Source organism: Lepidochelys kempii, chromosome 6 (assembly GCF_965140285.1).
Source record: "Lepidochelys kempii isolate rLepKem1 chromosome 6, rLepKem1.hap1, whole genome shotgun sequence".
Lineage (NCBI taxonomy): Eukaryota > Metazoa > Chordata > Testudines > Cheloniidae > Lepidochelys > Lepidochelys kempii.
In genome coordinates, this window is record NC_136385.1 from 130,609,649 (window position 1) to 130,636,188 (window position 26,540).

The 26,540-nt window shown below is 43.5% G+C and overlaps 1 protein-coding gene across 6 annotated transcripts in view; it reads left to right on the forward strand.

Annotated features, from left to right (window-relative positions):
- The window catches only part of MDGA2 (MAM domain containing glycosylphosphatidylinositol anchor 2), a 663,883-nt gene that overhangs the window by 434,076 nt on the left and 203,267 nt on the right, over positions 1-26,540 (forward strand). For all 6 annotated transcript variants that reach the window (XM_073350237.2, XM_073350233.2, XM_073350236.2 and 3 more), the window contains one exon: positions 13,963-14,256. In XM_073350237.2, coding sequence (XP_073206338.1) covers positions 13,963-14,256 — 294 coding nt within the window. The remainder of the gene's footprint in view (positions 1-13,962; positions 14,257-26,540) is intronic.

Consider the following 26,540-nt stretch of genomic DNA (forward strand, 5'->3'; position numbering starts at 1 on the left):
GCTGTACAGTTTAGCAGTGCTCATCTTACTAACTGGGACAGGAGTGAAGTGGAAAGAGAGAGAAGATTGTTAGCTGGCAAATGCAATGTTGGGGCCTGATGGATGCATGTGGGAGAATGGCATTCTGTGAACTCATGCGTACCCTCTCTAGCAGAAAGTTACCAGTGCATTATCTTTACTTGCTATAGGATCATCTGGAAGAGTAATAGAATAGTAATAGAATAAATCAGAAGCATCATTCAGATGACCATACCTGTCAGCTTTTCATAATTTCTGCAGGCAGTGATGTATTATGTCAGTACTTAGGTTCACTGTCCCGTAACATGCAAGACAAAGAGAAAGAGGGAGGAAAAAATATCATTCAGAACCAGTCTTCCTTAACGGCTTAAAAGACATGTCTATTTGTATGACTTCATCACCCAATTAGGGAAAGCTGAAAGTGTTTCAGTCTGAATTTGAAGGTCATTAGTGATTCATCAAGATTCATAACTGCTGAGATAGAGATGAACATAAGGTCCATGCACAAACACATTTTCCAAGTGCCAGAACTGAGCATTGCTATCTTACACATCTTGCTGTTCATCAGCTATCTGACTCTGGGTATGATCCTTCATTCCTTACTCCGGCAGGATTCCCACTGCTGCCGAAAGGGGAGGACACAAAACCTCACATACTGCATTGCGAGGAAGGGAAGTTTGCTGAAGCTAACTTTCATGGGATGTGCTGTAGCAGCCTCCCACCAATCAGAAACGGATAACAGTACCAGGGGACATGACACATTTCCAGAGCCTATAGAATTCCATTTGTGCATCAGGAGTGAATTTCATTGGATGTTTGTGAAATTAAAGACCCTCCCTTTCTGCAGGACAAGTGTAGTTTTAAAGGTTCAGTGGTAATGCGCTCGAGCCATTACCTTTCCAGATCTGTGTGCTCCCAAACCGTTTAGACTTCCAAATCTGATTCTGATGCAAATTAAACAGATGACCCAAATCTCCTAAGAAACACTCCTGACCTGAGCAGTGCTTTAAAGTGGCTGCAGAGTCGCGGCACGAGCGCTGGGAGGGCGCTCTGCTGGTGCTCTGTCTACACTGGCACGTTACAGTGCTGAAACCTGCATCACTCAGGGGAATGTTTCTTCACACTCCTGAGCGGGAAAGGTGCAGCGCTGTAAAGTGCAGTGTAGACAAGCCCTTACTAAGTTCAAGATATACCATGTCTACTGCTTCCTCCCTGTCCACAAGGCTTGATACCCTGTCAAAGAAATCTATTAGGTTGGTTTGACACGATTTGTTCTTGACAAATCCATGCTGACTGTTAGAATCATAGAATATCAGGGTTGGAAGGGACCTCAGGAGGTCATCTAGTCCAACCCCCTGCTCAAAGCAGGGCCAATCCCCAACTAAATCATCCCAGCCAGGGCTTTGACCTTAAAAACTTCAAATGAAGGAGATTCCACCACCTCCCTAGGTAACGCGTTCCAGTGTTTCACCACCCTCCTAGTGAAAAAAGTTTTTCCTAATATCCAACCTAAACCTCCCCCACTGCAACTTGAGACCATTACTCCTCATTCTGTCATCTGCTACCACTGAGAACAGTCTAGCTCCATTCTCTTTGGAACCCCCTTTCAGGTAGTTGAAAGCAGCTTTCAAATCCCCCCTCATTCTTCTCTTCCGCAGACTAAACAATCCCAGTTCCCTCAGCCTCTCCTCATAAGTCATGTGTTCCAGTCCCCTAATCAGTTTTGTTGCCCTTCGTTGGACTCTCTCCAATTTCTCCACATCCTTCTTGTAGTGTGGGGCCCAAAACTGGACACAGTACTCCAGATGAGGCCTCACCAATGCCGAATAGAGGAGAACGATCAGATCACGTCCCTCGATCTGCTGGCAATGCCCCTGTTACTTATCACCTTATTATCGTCTAGGTGTTTGCAAATTGATTGCTTAATTATTTGCTCAATTATCTTTCCAGGTACTGAGGTTAAGGTGAGTGGTCTGTATTTCCCTGGGTTGTCCTTATTTCCTGTTTTATAGATTGGCACATAGGTGGAGTTTGGGGATGCAAGGGGGTGTTGCCCTCCCCCACTCCCCTGGCCCCCCAAACTACAAGCCTCAGGCAGGCAGCCTGAGTGTGCAGTTTTCAGAGTAACAGCCGTGTTAGTCTGTATTTGCAAAAAGAAAAGGAGTACATGTGGCACCTTAGAGACTAACCAATTTATTTGAGCATAAGCTTTTTGAGTGTGCAGTGTAATGAGTTCTGCAGAGGAGACTGGAGAAGTGCTGTTCCCAGCTCGTGCCCCTGGGGCAGGGAGTCAGAATTTTGTTTATAAACAGAGTGATTAACGGGTGTTTAAGGTTAGGAAACATTCTAACAGCCCTTTCTTAAGTTAAATGATCTGTTCCAAGTTTGGTGAACTACAAAAAGTAAGTAGCCTAAATGATGGAAAGCAACTGTTGATTTTCTATAATTGTTTCAATTGTTGTATTGAAGAGGTGGTAAGAAAGTTACTAATATCCTTCTTTGAGAAGATAACTGATTTTTTAGACAAAAGAAATGCAGCAGATCTAATCTACTTGGATTTCAGGAAGGCACCTCATACAGTTCCACAAGAGAAATTATTAGTTAAATTGGAGAAGATGAGGATTAATATTAGAACTGAGAGGTGGATAAGGAACTGGCTAAAGGAGAGCCTACAACAAGTCATACTGAAAGATGAACTCTCAGGCTAGAGGGAGGTTACTAGTGGAGTTCCTCAGGGATCAGTCTTGGGACCAATCTCATTTAACATTTTTATTACTGACCTTGGCACAAAAAGTGGGAGTGTGCTAATAAAATATGAAGATGGCACAAAGTTGGGAGGTATTGCCAATACGGAAGAGGACTGGAATATACAAGAAGATCTGGATGACCTTGTAATAGAAGTAATAGAAAATGGATGATACTTAATAGAACAAAATGCAAGATCATGCATTTAGAGACTAACAGCAAGAATTTTTGCTATAAGCTGGGGACTTATTAGTTGGAAGTGACAGAGGTGGAGAAAGACCTGGGTGTATTGGTTGATCACAGGATGACTATGAGCGGTCAATGTGGTGCGGCAGTGAAAAAAGGCTAATACAGTCCTAGGATCATCAGGCGAGATATTTCCAATAGAGACAGAGAAGTGTTATTACCATCATACAAGGCAGTGGTGAGACCTCATCTGGAATGTTGTGTGCAATGCTGATCTCCCATTTTTAAGAAAGATGAATTCAAACTGGAACAGGTGAAGAGGAGGCTACTAGGATGACCCAAGAAATGGAGAATCTACCTTATCAGTGGAGACTCAAAGAGCTTGGCTTGTTTAGCTGAACCAAAAGAAGGCTGAGGGGAGCTATGATTGCTCTCTATAAATGCATCAGAGGGATAAGTACCAGGGAGGGAGAGGAGTTATTTAAGTTAAGTGGCAATGAAGTGAGGCTGACCGGTCTGTAGTTCCCTGGGTTCTCTTTCTTCCCTTTTTAAAATATGGGCACTATATTTTCCTTTTTCCAATTGTCTGGGACCTCTCACAAAAGTGTTTACAGAATTCATACTACACGGTACCAACATATTTACAAAAATCTTCTCTCTGATGCTCCACAGCCACACACAGCACAATCTCACATGATATTTCATCCCCGCTCTCGAATCATAGAGTATCAGGGTGGGAAGGGACCTCAGGAGGTGTCTAGTCCAACCCCCTGCTCAAAGCAGGACCGATCCCAGAACAAATGGGTATAAACTGGCCATCAACAAGTTTAGACTTGAAATTAGGCAATGGTTTCTAACCACCAGAGGACTGAAGTTCTGGAGCCACCTTCCACAGGGAGCAGTGGGGGTAAAAAAACTAACTGGCTTCAAGACTGAGCTTGATAAATTTATGGAGGGGATGGTATGACAGGACTGCCTAAAATGCCATGTGGCCCATCGGCGATTGACTGTAGCAAAAATCCCCAGTGCTAGATGGGGACACTAGACGTGGAGGACTCTGAGTTACTACAGAGAATTCTTTCCCAGGTATCTGCCTGGTGTGTCTTACCCACATGCCCAGGGAAGAGTATAAAAATATTGCTCGGGCATGTAGGAATGATATCAGGAGGGCCAAATCGCACCTGGAGCTGCAGCTAGCGAGAGATGTCAAGAGTAACAAGAAGGGTTTCTTCAGGTATGTTGGCAACAAGAAGAAAGCCAAGGAAAGTGTGGGCCCCTTACTGAATGAGGGAGGCAACCTAGTGACAGAGGATGTGGAAAAAGCTAATGTACTCAATGCTTTTTTTGCCTCTGTCTTCACGAACAAGGTCAGCTCCCAGACTGCTGCGCTGAGCATCACAAAATGGGGAAGAGATGGCCAGCCCTCTGTGGAGATAGAGGTGGTTAGGGACTATTTAGAAAAGCTGGACGTGCACAAGTCCATGGGGCCAGACGAGTTGCATCCGAGAGTGCTGAAGGAATTGGCGGCTGTGATTGCAGAGCCATTGGCCATTATCTTTGAAAACTCGTGACGAACCGGGGAAGTCCCGGATGACTGGAAAAAGGCTAATGTAGTGCCAATTTTTAAAAAAGGGAAGAAGGAGGATCCTGGGAACTACAGGCCAGTCAGCCTCACCTCAGTCCCTGGAAAAATCATGGAGCAGGTCCTCAAAGAATCAATCCTGAAGCACTTGCATGAGAGGAAAGTGATCAGGAACAGCCAGCATGGATTCATGCCTGACTAATCTAATCGCCTTTTATGATGAGATTACTGGTTCTGTGGATGAAGGGAAAGCAGTGGATGTATTGTTTCTTGACTTTAGCAAAGCTTTTGACACGGTCTCCCACAGTATTCTTGTCAGTAAGTTAAGGAAGTATGGGCTGGATGAATGCACTATAAGGTGGGTAGAAAGCTGGCTAGATTGTCGGGCTCAACGGGTAGTGATCAATGGCTCCATGTCTAGTTGACAGCCGGTATCAAGTGGAGTGCCCCAAGGGTCGGTCCTGGGGCCGGTTTTGTTCAATATCTTCATAAATGATCTGGAGGATGGTGTGGATTGCACTCTCAGCAAATTTGCGGATGATACTAAACTGGGAGGAGTGGTAGATACGCTGGAGGGGAGGGATAGGATACAGAAGGACCTAGACAAATTGGAGGATTGGGCCAAAAGAAATCTGAGGAGGTTCAATAAGGATAAGTGCAGGGTCCTGCACTTAAGATGGAAGAATCCAATGCACCGCTACAGACTAGGGACCGAATGGCTAGGCAGCAGTTCTGCGGAAAAGGACCTAGGGGTGACAGTGGACGAGAAGCTGGATATGAGTCAGCAGTGTGCCCTTGTTGCCAAGAAGGCCAATGGCATTTTGGGATGTATAAGTAGGGGCATAGTGAGCAGATCGAGGGACGTGATCGTTCCTCTCTATTCGACACTGGTGAGGCCTCATCTGGAGTACTGTGTCCAGTTTTGGGCCCCACACTACAAGAAGGATGTGGATTAATTGGAGAGAGTCCAGCGAAGGGCAACAAAAATGATTAGGGGTCTAGAACACATGACTTATGAGGAGAGGCTGAGGGAGCTGGGCTTGTTTAGCCTGCAGAAGAGAAGAATGAGGGGGGATTTGATAGCTGCTTTCAACTACCTGAAAGGGGGTTCCAAAGAGGATGGCTCTAGACTGTTCTCAATGGTAGCAGATGACAGAGTGAGGAGTAATGGTCTCAAGTTGCAGTGGGGGAGGTTTAGATTGGATATTAGGAAAAACTTTTTCACTAAGAGGGTGGTGAAACACTGGAATGCGTTACCTAGGGAGGTGGTAGAATCTCCTTCCTCAGAGGTTTTTAAGGTCAGGCTTGACAAAGCCCTGGCTGGGATGATTTAACTGGGAATTAGTCCTGCTTCGAGCAGGGGGTTGGACTAGATGACCTTCTGGGGTCCCTTCCAACCCTGATATTCTATGATTCTATGATCTAACTGATCACCATATTTGGGGTTGGGAAGGAATTTTCCCCTGGGTCAGGTTGGCAGAGACCTGGAATTTTTTTGCCTTCCTCTGCAGCATGGGGCATGGGTCACTTGCAGGTTTAAACTAGTGTAAATAGTGAATTCTCTGTAATTTGAAGTCCTAACACCATGATTTGAGGACTTCAGTAACTCAGCTAGAGGTTAGGGGTCTATTACAGAAGTGAGTGGGTGAATTTCTGTGGCCTGCGATGTGCAGGAGGTCAGATCCATGATCATGATGTTCCATTTTGACATTAGTAAGAGTATCTGAGTAAGAATATACATTACAATTTTAAACCTAACTAGTGTCCCTTAAGTGACTTGCTACAAGGTGTCAGAACATGTTAGTATTAAGAGTTGAGTGGGTCTAATATTTATTTAATTTTCTTTCTTGATATAGGAATTAGATACAGTGTTCCTGTCAGATAATTTCTAAGTTATTATCTGGAAAAAAACACCAACCAACCAACCAACCAACTTAGCGATTCCCCTGGAATCACAAATAAAGCCCCCCCCCCCCCCCGAAATGGCACCTCTTTGATAGGCATGGAATTTTGCCCCCCACATGCGTCCCCACTGGCTTGACTGGAACTGCTCCGCCTCCCCAAACAGAAGTCAAACTATGCCTATAACAGTCATAACACAAGAACTAGGGGCCACCCAATGAAATTAATAGGCAGTGCATTTAAAACAAACAAAAGGAAGTACTTCTTCACCCAACACACAGTCAACCTGTGGAACTCCTTGCCTGAGAATGTTATGAAGGCCAAGACTATAACACGGTTCAAAAAAGAACTAGATAAATTCATGAAGGATAGGTCCATCAATGACTACTAGCCAGGTTGGGCAGGGTTCATGCCCCAGACTCTGTTTGCCAGAAGCTGGGAATGGGCGACAGGGGATGGATCTCTTGATGATTCCCTGTTCTGTTCATTCGCTCTGGGGCACCTGGAATTGGCCACTGTCGGAAGACAGGATATCGGGCTAGATGGACCTTTCGTCTGACCCAGTATGGCCATTCTTATGGATTGGCACTATACTTGCCCTTTTCCAGTCCTCTGGAATCTCTCCCATCTTCCATGACTTTTCAAAGATAACCACTAATCGTTCAGATATCTCCTCGGTCAGCTCCTTGAGTATTCTAGGATTTATTTCATCACGTCCTGGTGACTTGAACACAACAAATTTGTCTTGTTCTTTCCTTATTTTAGCCTCTGATCTTACCTCATTTTCACTGGCACTCGCTATGTTAGACATCCAATCACTACTAACCTTTTTTGGGGAAAAATCAAAACCAAACCAAAACATCTGTGACCTGTGGTTTGTTCTCTCTCATCCTCTTAGGAGGAGAATTGTTCATGCAACATAGTGTATTGCTTTGGCAGGGTTTTGCTTTTAAATGCCCGTGATGCTGTGTGTTTCCATTAGAGAAGGCAGGAGAAATGCACTTTGTACTTGGAGCAGAATTTAGTGAGGTTTCTGGTAGTCCCTAGTTCCTGGGGGAGTTGGTTCCACAGCCTTGATGAATCCGCTGGTGAGAAAGCACTCTCTCCTATACAGGTGAGCTTTGCTCGTTTGGGACAAAGTCCCATTTTGCCAGAGGAGTGAAGTTGTTCATTCCAGAATTTTAGGCGAACTTTTTGAATATGCTCAACCTGGGCCATTGGACATCTTGAAGATAAGGGCCCATCTTGCAATGGTCAAAAAGAGGGTGCACAGACTCAAGTCCCTGGCTGTGAAAACAGCAGGCTTGGTCAGCTGGTGTGCAGCTGGGCATGGCTTTGCCTCACCGCTGCTGTAGAAGCTGAAGCAGAAATATCCTCTTAGGAAACATCCTAGTTCTGCAGCCGTGAAGCCCAGGAATAGAGCACAATGTGGATGGGACTACGGGTCCAGTGTTGGCCTGGTCAGAATCCATTGGTGTCACTCCTTTTGATGGGACTCTAGAATGAGTCATATTTTCCATACCAACACATTACTGTGAACTGGCAGAGTAACTCAAAAATTACAAGAATGTATTCGTAAAACGTCAAGCCACAAATCTTCCTTGTGATGATCTGATCTTTAAGCTGATCAATTATCTACTAAAGAATTTGCTAATTAAACCTCATTTGCTTATTAGAACTTGGGGCCCTGATCTATTGATGAAGCATTCTGTTTGCTGGTCGTCTCATTCTGCCTTTGACAACACATGAAAGAATTATCTTCATTTTAGTTCAAATTGTTTATTAAAATCACAGTAGTGTCTATTTCCATGATGACAAAGAGCATTCTTTGGTATAATTAGTTGTATAATTAAGACATTTGTAAGCCACAAGCATTGTCCAACAGTGATCATTTATAAGCAGTCTACCAATGTCAAATGGGTTCTGGTGGAAACAAATGACTTATTTATTACTGGAGTAAATTGATTTTTGGAGACATCATCCTTTGAACGGTTTATCATTGCAAGCAATAGGTTCATGAAGCGAAAAAGAAATTGTGGGTTGCTTTAAAATGTTTTTCTTTTATAATTACTTGATATCGAATGTACACAGGAGTTTTATTCTTTATTTGTGGACTCATCTGCCCCTTATACGACACATTACAACACGGTTTGTGTGGTGAGGTGTCTCCCTGCCTTTGTGTTACTGCACAAGGTGTGATGATGAGCTGCTATCACAGCAGATCTCACTGATCCACATCTTCTCTGAATCTGATGTCCTCCTTGGTCTTATAGCTCTTCCCAACTGTGTTTGCACACCACAGCCTGACTGCAACACAACTTGATGGGAGCAGAGAACTCCATCCCTGACCTTGAATGAAACTGGCATGGGTGTGTAGGTTCTACAATCTCTTTATCTGTGTACACCTTTGCTTTGAGGATAAGGGGCTCTCTTCTCCATGGAGTGGCTGCATGAAATTACCCAGGCAGCAGCCATTCTAATTTTTAAAAACTAGTAAAAATAGAGATAATGGAATTAAAAGAAAATAAATAGCTTGACACCTCTAGATTTACACTTTTCTTAAGCTAAACTACATAAGACCTTCTCAGCTTACTTCCCGAGAAGAAGAAAGGAAAAGTGAATGAAAGGTTCAAAAGTTTACATCTTTTGAAAGCAATCCCTTTCGGCAGGACTGGCAGTCTCACTAGCTGTCCAGATACCAACTCTTCTTCTGCCCATTCTCAAGATGCCAGCTAAATCCCCTTCCTAGTTTCCCCAAACAGTTGTTTGAAGACAAACACACAGTATGGGTTGGTAAACAATTTCACTCTCCTTCCAGGAAATGGTCCATTAAGAAAGAGAAGGTCCCTAATGATGATTAATGGCTGCCTTACTAAAGCTTAATGAGGTAGCTCTGAGGCTGCCTTTCACAGACCATCTTGGATAGCTGTTGCCAGTTTCAGCCAGGCCTCTTGTTAACCCTCTTCCCAAAGCAGCTTTTTCGTCTTTGCCATGAACTATGCATCTGTCGCAAAGCTGCCTGTGGCAGGAGATGCACTTTAAGGGTCCAGAACATCACCTTTGACCTTTGTAGAAATTGGAGAAAGCAAAGCCCTAAATAAGGGGGCTTCTTATTTCCCTGACACAGCAATGTAGTTCCCTTCAATGTCCTTTAGTGCCTTGAGCACTATAGTTTTAAATGACGCAAGTGAAGGGCTTCCGTCCATTATCTTGGCTGATTAACTCAGTCTAATCTCAGTGTGAGATTATTTCTTGATGCACAGACATTCCTTTGCCTGACTTGGTCCATCCTTACTGGTTCAATTGCCATTGGCCCACTCTACACAGCCCGGTCCCTTCTTGGTGTTTCTATGCGCCAAATACTTGTGAACTTTATCCCTCTCTCCCAGAGCCACAACCTCTCTCTCTCCTAATTAGGTTATCCACTCGTTGCAAATGGTCTTCCTATATGTCTGCAGAGCATCGTGCACACCTGTGGAGATGTGTAAGTAATAACCCTCTCCCACCTCCATATCTGGGCTGTCACTAATTCCTGAGCATTTATTCGGCAACATCTCAGAATGCCATCTTTTATTATCCCTCCAAACCGCTAAAACCCACATCCTGGACCGGTAATATTTTACCTTGAGCGCAACAGCCTTGTTCTCTGAAGTCTCCTTGTCTCTCGCCTTCTCTGTCCTCCAACTGTCCATTCAAAATGCTGCTGTAAATCAAGTAGTGGCTTGAAACTCATGTCCCTGGATGCTATCGGTGAAGTGTGCATACTAACAGGTTTCAGAGTAGCAGCCGTGTTAGTCTGTATCTGCAAAATGAAAAGGAGGACTTGTGGCACCTTAGAGACTAACCAATTTATTTGAGCACAAGCTTATGCGCAAATAAATTTGTTAGTGTCTAAAGTGCCACAAGTACTCCTTTTCTTGTGTGTGCATACTAGATACTTAAGACTGAGGTCAAGTAATTTGCACACTGTTTTGATTCCATTCATGCCCTCTCCAAATCTTTCCATTGGCATCCTCTTGATAGCTGCATCGAACACTAGCTTCTTGTCCTTGCCATCAGCACCCTGTGTAACTTGCCTCCTGTATCCATATTTGCTCCCATTAATGACAATTGTGGTATCATCTAGAGACCCTAATCAGGGATCAGCATGTCGTTATGCTGGGTGCTGTACAAAACCATCACGAAAAATGGTCCCAGCCCTATTGATCTTAAAATCTAAGATCTCTTGGCTAAATTTCTGTATGCTTTTGCATATCCTTCTTGGCTATCATCGCCCAGCTAAATGTTCATGTATTTTGTTTTCTTCCACTTTGTTCTGGCCTTCTTAAATTAAATACTTCAGCCACCTTTCGAATACTCACTAAACAGACCACAAACGAAGAAGGGTAAGACTAGTTATCAACGGTTCAGTGTCATACTGGGGGATCGTACCTACTGTGGTTCCACGCGAGTCTTGTCTTGGATCCAGTACTATATATTATTTTCACTAATGAATTAGATAATAGAGTTGAGATGATGCTTATCAGATTTTCAGACAACACCAAGCTGGGAGGGTTCTCTAAAATATGAAGGACAGGATTAGTATTAAAATGACCTTGACACACTGGAGAATTGGTCTGTAACCAACAAGGTGAAATTTGATAAAGACAATAGCAAAGTACTACACTTAGGAAGGAAAAATCACATGCAAAATGAGGTGTAATTGGCTAGGCAGTAGTTCTACAGAAAAGGTTCACATATTATATCTATATACACGCACACAGAATACTGTCATCAGTTGTTCTCCATATCTACTGACGGTAGGACAAAAATAATTGGCTTAATCTGCAGCAAGGGAGATTTAGGTTAGATATTAGGGGGTTGTGGAATCCCCCTCATTGGAGGTTTGTAAGAACAGGCTGGACAAACACCTGTCAGGGATCATCTAGTTACTTGGTCCTGCTTCAGTGTCTGGCTAGACAACCTGACCTCTCTTGAGTTCCCTTCCAGCCCTGCATTTCAGTGAGTCTATGAGATTCCGGGCAGAGATGATTTTGTTGGTGCTGGGCTGCTTTTGTTAACTTGCCTGACTTCTGCCGACAAATAGTTTATTATTGTTGCTGTTACTGCAGTAGTGTCTGTGGGGAGGGGGAGAGTGAGATGTGGTCTGAGTGTACTGATAAATATTGTATCCGAGAAAGATTTATTCTTTGAGTGCTATCTTGTTTCTGCTGAGTCAGAAACTCCATCAGAATTTTCTTCCTCCTCTTTTGGGGGGAAGCAGCTTGGCCATGGTGATTCCCTGGGGGAACGACATTTTGGCCTCCCTTCCCCCCTCCCCCGACCCTATTGCTATAACGGGTATCGGGACTGAGAACAGCTGTGTAATGAGTTGCATGCTATTATTCTCTCTTTCTCCCATGTCAGTATGTGGCATTTGGTATAAAGGGAAAGGTGTCAGATGTATTTTTTCTCAAGCCATTGTATTCCCATGTCTGTTCTTTTTGAGTGAGAAACCTTCATTTCACGTCAGCTTCTTCAGCCTGCTCCTGATAGTTTGTTGTTCAGTCTGTTTGCTATATAAGCATGTATTCGCATACACACGCTTTCCCTGTGTGCCTGTGAGTGAAAGAACACAACGTGGGTGGGGGGTGTAGTGATTTTATCACCATGTGCTTGGGATGACTGCAATACTCATGGCTGGGGAGGCTCTGACTGAGGTATTTAGGATTTGCCAGATGATGCCCCATCAAGCCATTGTGCCCAATACCATCACCTGTTTTGTAGGTCTGTGCCTCACATGTTTCACAAGAATATATTCTAGCAATGTTTTAGAAAGATCTGCATTTTAAGTACAGGTTCATTTTTTTATATCCTTCTGTAAAACCAGTTTGCCTCCGTTATGGCAGAGTTAGGAGGGAGCTACTAAAGCCTGTGAAATAGTCTAAAAGAGCATTGCTGTGCCTGAAAATGTCCCCGTTTTAAAGTCTGATACTGAAGGATCTTGCAGGCCTAGAAATGAGCGCTGGTCCCAGGGGGATGATGGGGCTCTGTCTCCCCTTCTCACCAGTACAAAGGTCCCACTTCTGGCCCTGCAGGGCTGTGAGGTAGAATCAACGAATCATAGAAATGTAGGACTGGAAGGAACCTCGATAGGCTCCCTAGTCCAGCCCCCTGCACTAAGGCAGGTTTGAATGTTTCAATTTTTTATGGACAGAAGGTTTGGTTTGGTGCAAACTGAATCTTGCCCATCCTGGCTGGGGGTAGGGTATTTTTTTTTTTAAAAAAGTCCATGTTTTAGGGGGAAAGAAGCAACTTTTCTCTGGCAGGCTGATTAAAAGGAAACTGTGGTATTCGAAGGTGCTGAGAGATTTGAAGCCTTAGAACAAGTCCTAGGGGGTGGATAGTCTCCTGAGGGTGGGCAAGCAAATGATACATGATAAATGTACTTATTGCATGGCTCTGCACCCAGTCACATGGTTTTCCCTCCACACACTGCACGTATCTGTATTTAAATGGACCTACTTCAAAGCTAGCTATCACTTGTAGGTGTTATCCATGCAAGTAAACGCATCCGATGAAGTGAGCTGTAGCTCACAAAAGCTTATGCTCAAATAAATTGGTTAGTCTCTAAGGTGCCACAAGTCCTCCTTTTCTTTTTTTGTGAATACAGACTAACACGGCTGTTACTCTGAAACAAGTCTGTGTGGCGCCCAATGTGGCTGTTCACATCTAGAAATCATGCACAACTCCAGGAAATGTATTTTGATCTGCATTAAGCCCACGGCTAAGAGAGAAGAAAAAGCTGGGTTACAAAACGAATATAGCGTGATGAGATTGCGACGATAATTGAACATGGCAAAAATGTTCTCTTCAAGCCTTTGACGCTCTTAGTGCTCTGTACTTATCAAAAGTAGCTACGTAAAGTACAGAGGCAGAAGTGCCATCTCTAATGGGGCTAACTGCGGAAAGCTCAGCTGAATGCTAATAGGCTCCTAGCACAAACACTAGTCTGGTGACACGAGTATATAGTTACAAGCTGCACTTACTTCTGATCTCGCACCTTCCCTGGTAGACTCTTTCAAACGGGGGAACAAGCTGTCTAGGAAAAAGTGGAAATGTTATCGTGTATTTTGTACACGAGCACTGATTGCATTGACCACCTCTTCTTATCATCGTTATGCCACGGTCCTAGTCAAGGGATTACGTGACACTTGTTGGAAAGAACTGTTCAAATGTTCCTTCCCAGAGTTGTTTGTTCGTAGGTTTAAAATGTGCATTAAGAAAAGCCTTTGCGGGTAATGTTGTGACAGATTTCTGAATTTTGTATTTAGTTCTTGACTGTTCTATACGAGGTCTGCAGTCAGTTCTATGATAAAAAAAAGTTTGCAAGGTCAAACATACTTCAACGGAAAGCCATGCAACCAAAAGGTTCATCTCATAAAAATACTAGTAGCAACAATGTATCTTTTCTTCATTTTTGCAACTACTTTCCCTGTAAATACTAACTAGGGAACCTTCTCTTCTTTCCCCCCGCTTTCCCTTTCAAGTTCCGCCCAATCTGACTGTTCCACAAGAAAAATCACCTTTAGTCACCCGGGAAGGAGACATTATAGAACTACAATGCCAGGTGACCGGAAAGCCCAAACCTATCATTCTTTGGTCCAGAGCTGATAAGGAGATTGCAATGCCAGATGGATCCATGCAGATGGAGAGCTATGATGGAATACTGAGGATAGTGAATGTGTCGAGGGAGATGACAGGAACATACAGATGTCAGACCAGTCAGTACAATGGATTTAATGTGAAACCCAGAGAAGCATTGGTGCAGCTCATTGTGCAGTGTAAGTAAATTCTTATTTTCTTCTTATGCGTTTTGGGGGGAAATGACTTGATTGTTTCCTGGTAAACTCATAGCAATAGGAGTCTGCTGGTTATTCCATGCATCGGTGTCCTGCTGTTTTGGTTCTGTGGTTCCCAGAATTCATGATTAGAATATGCAGATACCATATAAGTAAAAATGCCACAAGCTACTCATTGATTTAAAAAGTATCTGATAATGCTGTTGTCAATTTTTAATGAACCTGTGTTATTCTGTGGATGTCTAACATTACTCTTCTTTAAGTGCCAGAACAAATAACTCATGTAGAAGAGTGTGTTTCTGTAAATTGTGGCCCCCATACTGATTTCACTTATGGACATTATGTGAGATAAGAAAAAAGTTCATGGGGCTTGGTGTATGCGGAACTGTTAACACACTTTGCATGGGGAACTTTTTAGAGTCTCAATCTGTGAATTATAAACAGTGTTGCCATAAAATTCAGTCACATTTAGGAGAGAATGTGGGGAAATAAATTACTTTGCAAACACTATGCTTTTATGATCAGAGAATGAGGTGGGGACACTAATTCATTGTCATGTCTGTGTAAGTGACAGATAAGATGGTCTCTAGGAGACTTTCAAGTCTGAAAATCAAATCAAGTTAAAAATGCTGGTTCTTATTTTCGCTGTTAAATAAAGTGACTTATGCGCCACTCAGTTATTCCTGATTTAGATGAACCAAGCAGCTCTTTAGGTCAGGGACTCTCTCTAGCCATGAGTATGTTTACTGCTTGGCCAATGAGTCGCTGATCTCAGTTGGGGCCTCTAAGTAATACTGCTATTCTCCTCCCAATTAATAATATAGTCAGTTATTTTAATATGGTATTTTTTATTTTTGGTGGTCTCTTGCTGAAGAAACCATTTGTGATTAACAGAGCTGCTCACCTGTTTTTTACACTTCAGTCAGATATGCAGAGGTACACTGGCACATCCCTTATACATGTAAGCTCACAAACATATGTAAGTGGCCTCATCTCAAAAAAGATATACTGGCATTAGAAAACGTTCAGAAAAGGGTAACTAAACTGATTTGGGGTTTGGAACGGGTCCCATAGGAGGAGAGATTAAAGAGGCTCGGACTTTTCAGCTTGGAAAAGAGGAGACTAAGGGGGGAGATGATAGAGGTCTATAAAATCATGAGTGGTGTGGAGAAAGTGAATAAGGAAAATTTATTTGCTTGTTCCCATAATATAAGAACTAGGGGCCACCAGATGAAATTAATGGGCAGTAGGTTTAAAACAAATAAAAGGAAGTTCTTCATTCAGTGCACAGTCAATCTGTGGAACTCCTTGCCTGAGGAGGTTATGAAGGCTAGGACTATAACAGGGTTTAAAAGACAACTGGATAAATTCATGGAGGTTAAATCCATAAATGGCTATTAGCCAGGATGGGTAAGGAATGGTGTCCCTAGCCTCTGTTTGTCAGAGGGTGGAGATGGATGGCAGGAGAGAGATCACTTGATCATTACCTGTTAGATGCCCCAGAGGGAGTGAACCTGGCATTGGCCACTGTCAGCAGACAGGATACTGGGCTGGATGGACCTTTGGTCTTACCCAGTATGGTCATTCTTATGTTCTTATGACAAATAGCCACATGGATTTTTGTTGCTAAAGATTCTGCCCCAAGGCTCTGTAACTGAATGTATTATCTGCTCCTTCCACTTTCTCCTCTTCTCTCTTCCAATGGAATAGTGGCCTCCCATGGGCTAGATGCTTATGCAAGCCACAATGGGTTTAGATCACCCCCACAGGAGACTAGCTAGTCCCTCGTTAATAAAGACACCAACTGGCTAATTCTTCCTCATACGTTAACACTTCAGTGCCATGGAAGAGGTTAGCTTTTAGAGGAAGAAAAGCTACATTAGCTTCCTCTGTACTTTTTGCTGAGCACAAGAGGAGTCGTGTCCAGCTGCAGATGCACTGAGGAAAACTCTTGGGAGCGTGAAATTGAATGTCACGTGGCGGGGACCTTGGGGGAAAGCGGTCTCCAGAGCCCCGCATGGGGACGTGAACGCAAAGTAAATGTGACGATAGTGTTCTGGTGCGCGAGGCACTGGCTGAGGAGCATGGAGTCGAGGGGTCTGTTCCTGACTCTGCCGCTGAGCTGTGTGGCCTGGGACAAATCACTGCCTCTGTTCTCGCTCGCACCCTCTCTCTGTCTTGTCTGTTTAAACAGGAAACTCCTCAGGGCAGGGACTGTCTTTTATGCTGTGTTTGTGCAGCACCTTGGACAGTGGGTCTGAGTCTAGGCTGGGCCTCTCTAGATGCTAATGCCATACAAACAGTAAGGATAGTAGCAGAGGTGGGCTATTAGAGGGATCCCTCCAGCAGCTGGGATAGGGTGCAGTTTTACCTGAGTGAGGTGTTGCAGATAACAGGAGAGCTTAAATAGAAATATTCCTAATGAAAATCTGGTTTTAGGCTTTTTGAAGCTGCTAAGATGTCCATATGTCTGCCTTCTCCAGTCTATTCCCCTTGGTAATGGTATATCTGGGATTTGTGTGCCTTGTCCTCCACCCTGGAATTCCCCGTGATGACACAACCTTGGAGAGCCTTGTTTAATCCATTTAGAAACCAGAAACATGAGTTTCAGCCTCATTTGGGCACTGAATTGTTTGTGGGGTCCTTGGAGGAGAGTAGGTTTTTTGGGGAATGTTGGAAGAGCACTCTGGACAGTCTGTGCCTGTCAGCATGCTGCCAAGGACAGAGAGGAGCAAAGTCAAACCTAAAGTTGCAAGTAATGGAGGAGTTCATAGACAGCTTCTAGCCTGAGGTACATACCCAGCGTTTCAGGGTCCAGGCCAGGAGGAGAGGTCAAAATCAAGCTGAGGTCTTTCAAGAGCCTGTATTGTCGTGGCAGCTACAGGAGATCTATGCTGTTGCCTGGACACTTCCTGGAACGCCCCTGGGGTTTATATAGGGTGGGAGCCACTCAGGAGCCATGAGGCTGCTGCCTGTCGGACTCCTTGAAGCGGGACTTCCTGCAATTTCTGTCCACAGCAGGTCATAGATAAGGGAATACAAGCAGGGTATAGCTGCTGATGCTTAGCAGCCTGGAGGTGTTTGCTGCCTGCCAACTCTTCAGGCCCGGCTTTGAGACCCACTGGCCTTACAGTGCCTCACTAACCCTGCTGAGTCTGCTCACTTGTTTTACCCCTGTTTTGTGTCCCATCTTGCATATGTAAGGGCCTGATCCAAAGCCCACTGAAGTCACTGTAAAGGTTCTCATTGATTCCGGTGGGCTTTGGCTCACCCACTTGGGCTGCATTTAAGCACGTGATCAACATTAACATCAATAGGAGCTAAGCATGTGTTTTGCTGAATGGGGATGGACTGCGAAAGCTGGGCCTTGCTTCCCACAATTCTATAGACTTCTCAGAAACTACCCGTCTCAGGCCCCAATCAGTTCCCTATTAAACTCAGTGGAATTTCTCCACTTGACTTCCATGGAAGTTGTCGGAGCAAGCTCTCAGATAGCTGAGAGATAAGTAACAAAGTCTCTCTCCCATGCCTCTCAACCTAGAACATTACGAATACTTTTGTTATAATGTTAGAGGAAAAAGCTCTGGTTTATATTATAGATTTAAAAACAAAAAAACACCACACTATTTGCACCAGCTGATGTGTTTTGAAAGTGCTGGGAGAAACAAGAAGAACATGGTTATGAGAGGCCAGCAGTATATCAAAGGTCTTTGGGTGAGTTTTTTTTTTTTTTAAATGTGTCTTTGTTTAGATTCCTACTCGTTTTGTGCTGATATTAGCAAGTGAGAATTTGAATAGAAATGTGGAAAGCATGGATTTCATGATGATCTTTGAGGTATTGGAGAAGACGTGTGTGTGTGTGTGTGTGTGTGTGTATGTATGTTAACATTAACTTCAGTGTTCTTTTTATAATGGTAATACTATTAATTTTATCTGAGATAAAGAAACGTCAGTGATTTTAAATCAGTAATGGCTGTATGATTTATTCTTGGATGATTCTGTGTTCTAAATAGAAAGTGATATTTTGGTGAAACTCTGTGAATTATGTAATGACTCATTAATTTTGCATTTTCTGCAGTGTGTGGGGGTGTGAGGAGAGAGGTATGAAGAAGTGTAATGTATCTAGTTGCACACAATCCAGTTCTTTATGGCATAAAAACAAGCTCTATGTGTGAAACCAAATCACCTCTGTGGCCAAGCAGAATGAAACTTAGTTAGGTCCCATCCTGGGATGCAACCGCTTCCATAAAACTGAACATTTGAGTCCAATTCCCTCAGTTCATACCCAGGCAAAATTCCCCTTGACAGTGGTTTTTAAGTCAGCTGCATCACATGTGTAAAGGAATAGGCGTTTTTCATGCGGCCACTGTGAACAATGAACCCCGCCATGACTACTACTGTGTGCAAATACACCCATCATTAATGTTCCCTTGCCACCTACCCACCTCATGTATGTGTGTTTATTCCCATATTGTGTATTGTCAAACTCCTAGATTGTGAGTTTCCTAGGACAAGGACTCTCTTTGTGATACAGGTTTATACTGTGAGCACTAAGTCATCATTCGGGCCTTGTAAGCCTCTTCAGCATCATGACATTCTGGTAGGAGATGTGCCATGTAGTGCAAAGGAATCATGGCAGTCAGAGATGGAAAAGACCAGTTAGATTATCTAGTCCACCTTCCTGCTAGTGCAGAATTGGTCAGCATACTTTCTAGTGCAATTTCAAAAGCCCCCAGTTGATGATATCCCAACCACCTTCTCGGGAGACCACTCTATACTCAAATACAGCAAAATCTACGCTCCTTCCATACTCATGACCTGGGAGGAGGATCCAGTGGTTAGGTCATTAGCCGGAGTCCAGGGTTCACTTCCCTGCTCCGCCAAAAATTCCCGAGTGACCTTGGGCACATGAATTAGTGTGTCTCTGCCTCAGTTTCCCATCTGTAAAATGGGGATAGTAGCACTTCCGTTCCTCCCTCGGGTGTGTGAAGATAAATACATTAAAGGCCATGAGGGTGCTCAGATTACACTGGAGAGCTGTAGGTTTGGGATCTGTTGTGGACTCTTTTGACATTTTCTCTTAAACGCATCAATTGCTTGTGTAACCCACCAAGCCTCTCCATCCCACAGGGTGTGAGTACCATGCCAGTCTTTCCCTGCAGAGCCTTGGGATCTAATATAAATACAGCCCCATTTGCAACAGTAAAACCAGGATAATGACTGCCCCCCACGGCTTCTCTTGGACCCATGGGTTTTGCCATAGCAACATAAACCTCTCATGAGTGGCTGGGAATGCTCACCAAAATCCTTGTGGAAAAAATCACAACTCAAGGATTTCCACTGCCCCTCCCCCACCCAAGGGGAGGGCCACTAAAAGGAGGCAGCCCTAAAGTTAGAGGTGTGCCCCCTGGAGCTCCATGCAGTGTGGGGTCTCTGTCCTATGTAACTAAGTCATCCCCAGGCTCCAGCTGGAGACACCAGGGAAAACTGTAAGGTGGAGACAAGACCCTGAAATAAGAGAGGAGACACCTTTTCCAGGACATGGTGACTACCTCTGATGGATCTCGTGAACACTGACAGCAAGGGACACAGATGAATGGTATCAGGCTCCTCAGCCTTGCCGGTTCACGGGGACTCAGTGGCTTCTAAGGGGTCTCTACCCTGTTGCAGTTTCTTGCACACTCACTGGACTGTTTTATCCACAGCAGTGGGTCCCACCATCTATGAAATGACCAACATTTGGGCATTTCAGAGTGAGAATTTGGCCTGTAAGTACTCAGCACTATTATCTCTCTTACAGGGCGTATATTGGGAGGGAGCCCTGATGTGCAGGCAAGGCATTCGGTGGGTGTGGGTGGGGGGGTTGTTTGTATCGGCATTAGTCCATTTGCATTGCATTTGTGTATTTTCAGTTAACTCAGTCCCTTGGGAGTACAGTAACTTAGGCCGGGCTGCTCACCTTCAGTATATTCCCTGTCCAACGTGTGTTGTTAGGTGCATTGCTCCCATTAGTTTAAGGGGGAGGGGACTACTTTTAGAGTTTCCTGGGAGGACCACAGCCTGCACTCTGAGGCTCCATGCATTTTTAAAGCTGGTCTTGCCCTCCTGCAGAGCCTACATGAGGTTCCAGTGAACACAGGTCTCCTTATCCAACCTGGGAACTGTTGCTCGGAAGACAGCATCCTTGCCCAGAGGCAAGTGGGTAGGAGTCCCCAAGCAGGAGGCATTATACTTAACATATGTTGTGAAAGATTGCTCTTCCAGATCCAGCCTGAGTTGAAGGACACCAAGTAGGAAATGGGAGAGGTTTGTGCAGTGAAATGCCCCTGGGCTTCATCTCTTCACACCTTTGGCCATTTCCTTTGTGTCTCTGCATCCCCATGTGCAAACTTAACTTAATTCAAGTTTTGAAAAAAAAGAAAAGAAAAGCAACTTTGTTGGCACAAAAGAATGGAGTCCAAGAGCAATTTAAATGCTCCACATTTTCTACCAGAACAGGACACTCAACAAATAAAAAATGCCATCAGGTACAATATGATCAAATGTTTACATCATGTACCTTATCAAGTGGTGATACTGGAAAGGGCAGAATAGTTTTTCATGAGAAATTATTCTTTCCTCTTGGGCCTTCATTTTATATGCTGTAATATTACTTTGGTGCTACATAAAATATTGCTGATAGCATAAACTGCTTTTCAAATGTACTGGTCTCCACATACTTGTAAAGCCTCTTAAAACATCAAATATACTTCAAGGTAATTTGATTTGCACAACAGGACTGTGGTACATTGAATTTCCTTTCACTATAACCTGAGGTTCTATGTATGTATCATAGAAATGTAGGACTGGAAGGGACCTCGAGAGGTCATCTAGTCTAGTCCCCTGCACAAAACATCCCTTACAGTTGTTTCTCTAACCTGTTCCTAAAAACCTCCAATGACACAAATTCCACAACCTCCCTAGGCAATTTATTCCAGTGCTTAACCACCCTGAGAATTGGGAAGTTTTTTCTAATATCTAAACTAAATCTCCCTTGCTGCAGTGTAAGCCCATTACTACTTGGCCAGTCCTCAGTGGATAAAGAGAACAACTGATCACCCTCCTCTTTAAAACAACCTTTTATGTACTTGAAAAGTATTTGGAATAGAGCACAGTTCATTAGCAAGAAATACTGGGCCTGATGATGATCTGTTTCATTAATGTAAATCTGGAGTGAATCAGTAGAATTCAAAATAGTTGGTCTGGATTTACATCAGTGTGAGTGAGCTCAGAATCAAGTCCACTTTGCTTTGATTCTATGATTGTACAGCTGAAGATAGGAAAGATTTTGTGCTCTAGTCAATATCTTTGCCAATGCAAGATTGTTTGCACATCTCCTTAGTAATTTTCCAAACATGTGTCTAATGAAATAACCAGCTGGGAATTTTCACTATAGCTGTTCAATTGCCCTTGGACTGCAGCAACATAATCTATCACAATGACAGACCGTAGTGACACAGTGAGTCTGTCCATACTGTACCCTTTAACAAGCAGGTAAATCCTTTACTCGGGTCCCTCTGCTTATAAATTACAGTAAAGTCAGAAAATACCTAATGTACAGATTGAGTAGAGATATAGAGGTGAGAAGGGAAACCAGCGAGCAATATAGGCAGCTTCTGTAATTGAACTCATGTTAAGCTTGGTCTTTACAGCCTGGGTGAAAGGCATCCTGGGATGCTTGTGCGGTTTTTTGTACAAAGTCTATAGGAAAGACAAGGAGACAGTCCTCTGACCTCGAAATAGACTTTTTAAAACGCACAACTGTACTGTCAGTCTCTGTCTGTCTGTCTCTCTAAGCCCCACGTTATAGGGGACCTACAGTATTTTAGTGCTGTGCTATTGTGGAACTAGCAGAGGGATTATATACTCACTAAGCATCTCACCCTACTGCTGTGATGTCCTGCTGTACTGGGAAGCAAAGGACAGGACCATATTGGCCAGTGCTACCTAAAGAACAGAAATTAAATATAAATATAAATCCTTGCCAAAGAGGAAAGAGCAACATTTGAAGGAAAAGGCATTTGGGGCCAGATCTTATGCCATGGAAGGAAAGTGTTCAGCACATAGAGGAGGGTTAAGAGGAAGCACAAAAGGGACTTTATGCCTCCTTTGTGATCCCTGGATGCTGGGGTCAGGTCAGTCGTGGCAGCCTGGAGTTTCTGTGAGTGAAGGATGGTATGAGACTGCCCCCTCTGTCAGACCTAGACTGCTGGGAGGAGAGAGGAGCAAGTAACTAGTTGCCTTCTGCACCTGCCATTCTTACCACTCTGGGTAGCAGGGGCAGAACATACTGTGTCTTGTCAAAGCATTGTCTCTGCTTCTGCATGAGAATCAATGTCTCCAGGAGTTTAGGGTTAGGGTGTGCTGTGCCTTACTAGCAGAATGGAGCGCTGTGACCGAAGACACCCCTGTATTCACACCCTATACATTATTGTAATAATCTTTGTGCAAAGCATGCTTTGTGACATATGACTGAAAAACTAACAACACACTGATCATCAGTAGTCTTGTGTAATGCATGTATGAAATGCGTATTGAGAGTTATGAACATAAGATGAAATTATGACTACAGTGTGTTTAGCAGACAAGTCTGGGGAGGAGGTAAACTGGTTTCTGAAAGACGACAACAAGCGGACACCTCTAGACAGGGGTCATCAAAGTTGATTGGCAATCACTTGTAAAATGGCCATTCTTCGGCAACAAAGAGGGGCAGGAACAGCTCGATCTGCATTTTAGCAAACAACAATATGGAACCTCTTTCACCGCGAGACTCTGTCTCTGTCCTCACAGCTGGAATGAGCTTTATCTAGGGGTAACCCTCGGGAAAATGGAGACTGGATGATGAAAGTGAGGGGCAAAAATAGCCCAAGCTTGCTTGTGTGCACACATTCTCTCTCTCACCTAAGAAGACCAAGGAATCAGCCCTTTGACTTTGGGAGGGATCCTGGCCTGAGAATTTGGTCAGTCCTGTTGCTGGGAACATGTGTTAAGGAGTTTCCCTTGAACCTAGTCGAGCTTGTTAAGTTTTGCTACTAGAAAGTGTTTTATTTTTGTCTCTTGTAACCATATCTGACTTTAATACCATATATTTGTACTCACTGAAAATCTCTCTCTCTCTTTGTAGTTAAACTTGGTTTATTTTTTAATCAAAACTAATCCATATTGAGTTTCAACTGAATGGTTTGGGTAATGCCAGTTAAAGTAGCAAACTGTTGCATATTGACCCTTTACAGGGACAGCAAACCTCTGATATCTGAACCACCCAGGGGAGGGCAGGACAGTGCAGAACCCATGTTTTGGGGAATACTTGGGACTGGGAGTGTGTTGGGGTCACCCGGCAAGTACTAACCAAGGCTGGAGGAAGCCAGAGTGTGACTGGAGTGTTGCTGACAGGCTGCTGGGGTCAGAGCGGCTGGGCCAGGGCTGCAGCTATACACACACTCAGGGGTGATGTGCCTGCTGGCAGGCTGCTTGTGAGTTGCCCAGGTTGGGAGCTACAACAGCAAAGCATTGTGAGACACCCCAGGGCAGACAGGGACACAACCCCTCACCGGTCTGGAAGGTGACAAGCACATAAAAATGGGTTCCTTAAAGAAAATGAATAAATCTGTGCATATAAGGATTTCTAAGGAGTCTTGGCAGCAGAAAGCTGAAACACCACAGAGTTTCTTGGAAAAAAAACATATTGTCATTTTTTAATTATTATTCAGCAAGGAGCGGTCTAAACTATGTAGCATTGCACACCCTTTAAGGTCTAATTTGGTAGCTATTCTACAGTACCCCTGACTTGAATAGGAATTTTGCCTGTGGGCCTGTACTTTTGCTAGGTCTTCACAAAGTGAAGTGGAAAAGAAATATTTGCATGCCTCCTACATAGCTGAAATAACATCACCCTGGATTTTCAGAATTACTGAACACCGGTTGCAGTCAATGCGACCTAGGGTTGTTTAGCATCCCTATAATAAGATGGAGTTCATGGGCTGTCTTATTTGTCATAGTGTCTATTTAGACTGTAAGTCTTTCAGAGCAGGGACTGTCTGTTACTATGTGTCCGTACAGTACCTAGCATGATAGGGCCCTGATATCCATTCAGTCCTCTAGGCACCACTGGAATATAAATAATAAATGAAAGCTGAGAATCAGGCCCTCATGCAGAGTATGGACCCTGGTCTAATGTTCATTATTGCAACAAAAGAAATTAGGAACATCTCCCGTTTTTTATAGTTATGTCTCTTGCAAGGGCAGATGAGTCCAAATGAATATGAGGATGAAACAGTTTCCCTGCTGACCTTGGAATTTCAGCACAGAGCAGAAATTGAGCCATTTATCGATGTGAAAGACTTTGGTCCAAACACTCTCTTGGCTTGACTTCACTGATCTCAGTGAAGTTACACTTCCAGAGAATTGGGACATTTCCTCCTCTCCATGCACGGCAACAAAACTAATTTCTTAGTAACCTCTGTCCACTAAACTTCTTCATGTCATTGGCTGATACAATCTGAGGAGTTAATGGCATTGCTCCATTAACTATATTCGGGATCACAAACAGAAAATCCCAGAGGATGGTGTACCATCACCACCTCTTTCATCTCAAGCTAATATTGCTAACACAGTAACTATCAATTAACATCCACACCCAAGAGAGTGCTCTGCTTTATCTGTGCAACAGTGAGGTACCGAACTCTCCCAATGATATTTGCATGTCTGTGAATAACATTCTAATTAACTGTCCTGACACAGGTCATGTTGGTGTGTGGGTGTGTGCGTACACAGCTCAGACATTTGTGGGCATCTCTTGACTTTGAAAATGTATTTCTTAATTTTCTGTTTAAAATGGAAAAGGGAGAAATCTAATGGCAGTTGATTAGAAAGCTATTTAGGGCAGGTTGATAATTCCAGAAAAAAATGCTTCCTTTAAAAAAGAATCAAATTTAAAACAAACAGAGGCCACAAAGTAAATCCGTGTTTGTCATTTACAGCCATATTATTTAGATCAAATCCTAAAGGCCAAGCTTATCAAAGCCTTAGCGTTTTTCTTCTCATGTTTGCAGTGGAGGCATTAGCAGAAGCCTGAGGCCACACTATATTTGAATGATACTGATTGACACTCCAGATGGAGGTTATAGAATCTAGTACATTCCCTGGGCTGTTTGGCTCAGTGTTTTCTGAATTAATTCCCTTATTGGTTATTAGCTATTAGCTTTTGTCTACATTTAGAGGTTTATTTTTCACTAAATATTTCTGTGCTAGTTTGTAATTATTTTGGTGCTTGGACTTTACCAGTGAACTCCCAGACGTAATAAAAGTGACATGTAAACTTTTAATTTCAGAATAATGAAGATGCTACTCTTTGCCTTTGTTATCTTTGCTTTGGTTCTAGAATTGTGTCCAAAGCAAAATCACAGATCCCCAAACTTTAGGAGTGATTGAAATTCGAAAATGGATCCAGATTTAAATTTTGCAAATGGTGTTAATAATAGACCAAAGCAAATCTTGGATCATAATATCTCCCGACTTCAGGGCCGTTCAAAGTTCAGACCTGGATCCACAGTTTTTGGCTTGACCCCATAGCTATTTTTCCCCAGCCTGTTCATTAACATTCACTTACAAACAACTTTTATACAGCCAGTGGCCTTATGTTCCTCATTGCCTTGAGGAACATGGGACGTCAAAGCTCCAGACTCAATCATTGGAATGCTAGGAAATGCTTAGTTAGAATATCCCCACATTGAGTGTTAGGATTACAAGTAAAATCCAACCACAAACTTGCAGGACCATGAAATGCATAAGGAAAGTGCTGTTTCACACACAACACTACGGGTGGGGTGGGCTCACCTTGCCTTCGAATTGAAAAAGGCTGAGTAGAGGTGGTAAAAGAAAAGTTCACTTAAGACCTCTTCACAAGCTGGATATGCTGGTACCCTTTGTCAGGTTCAGGGTAGTTGTCCAGGCTGCCTGGTGCCTAGCAAAGTGGGACAGCAATCTCGGTTAGGTCTTTTCAATACCATCCTGATATTAATGTCATATTTTGTAGGGTACCTACAGCATTTGCAGTGGATGATTAAAAGCCATGTATGAAAATACTACAGTCTTATCATTGTGAAGACGTGTCTCATTACATTTATTTCACTGAGAAATTTGAACTTTTCAGCAAAGGTTCTGTTTTGCCACATCTTTGTTCCCAGCAAAGGTCCTGGTTTTACGGCTGCTGCTATAGTTTCTGCACT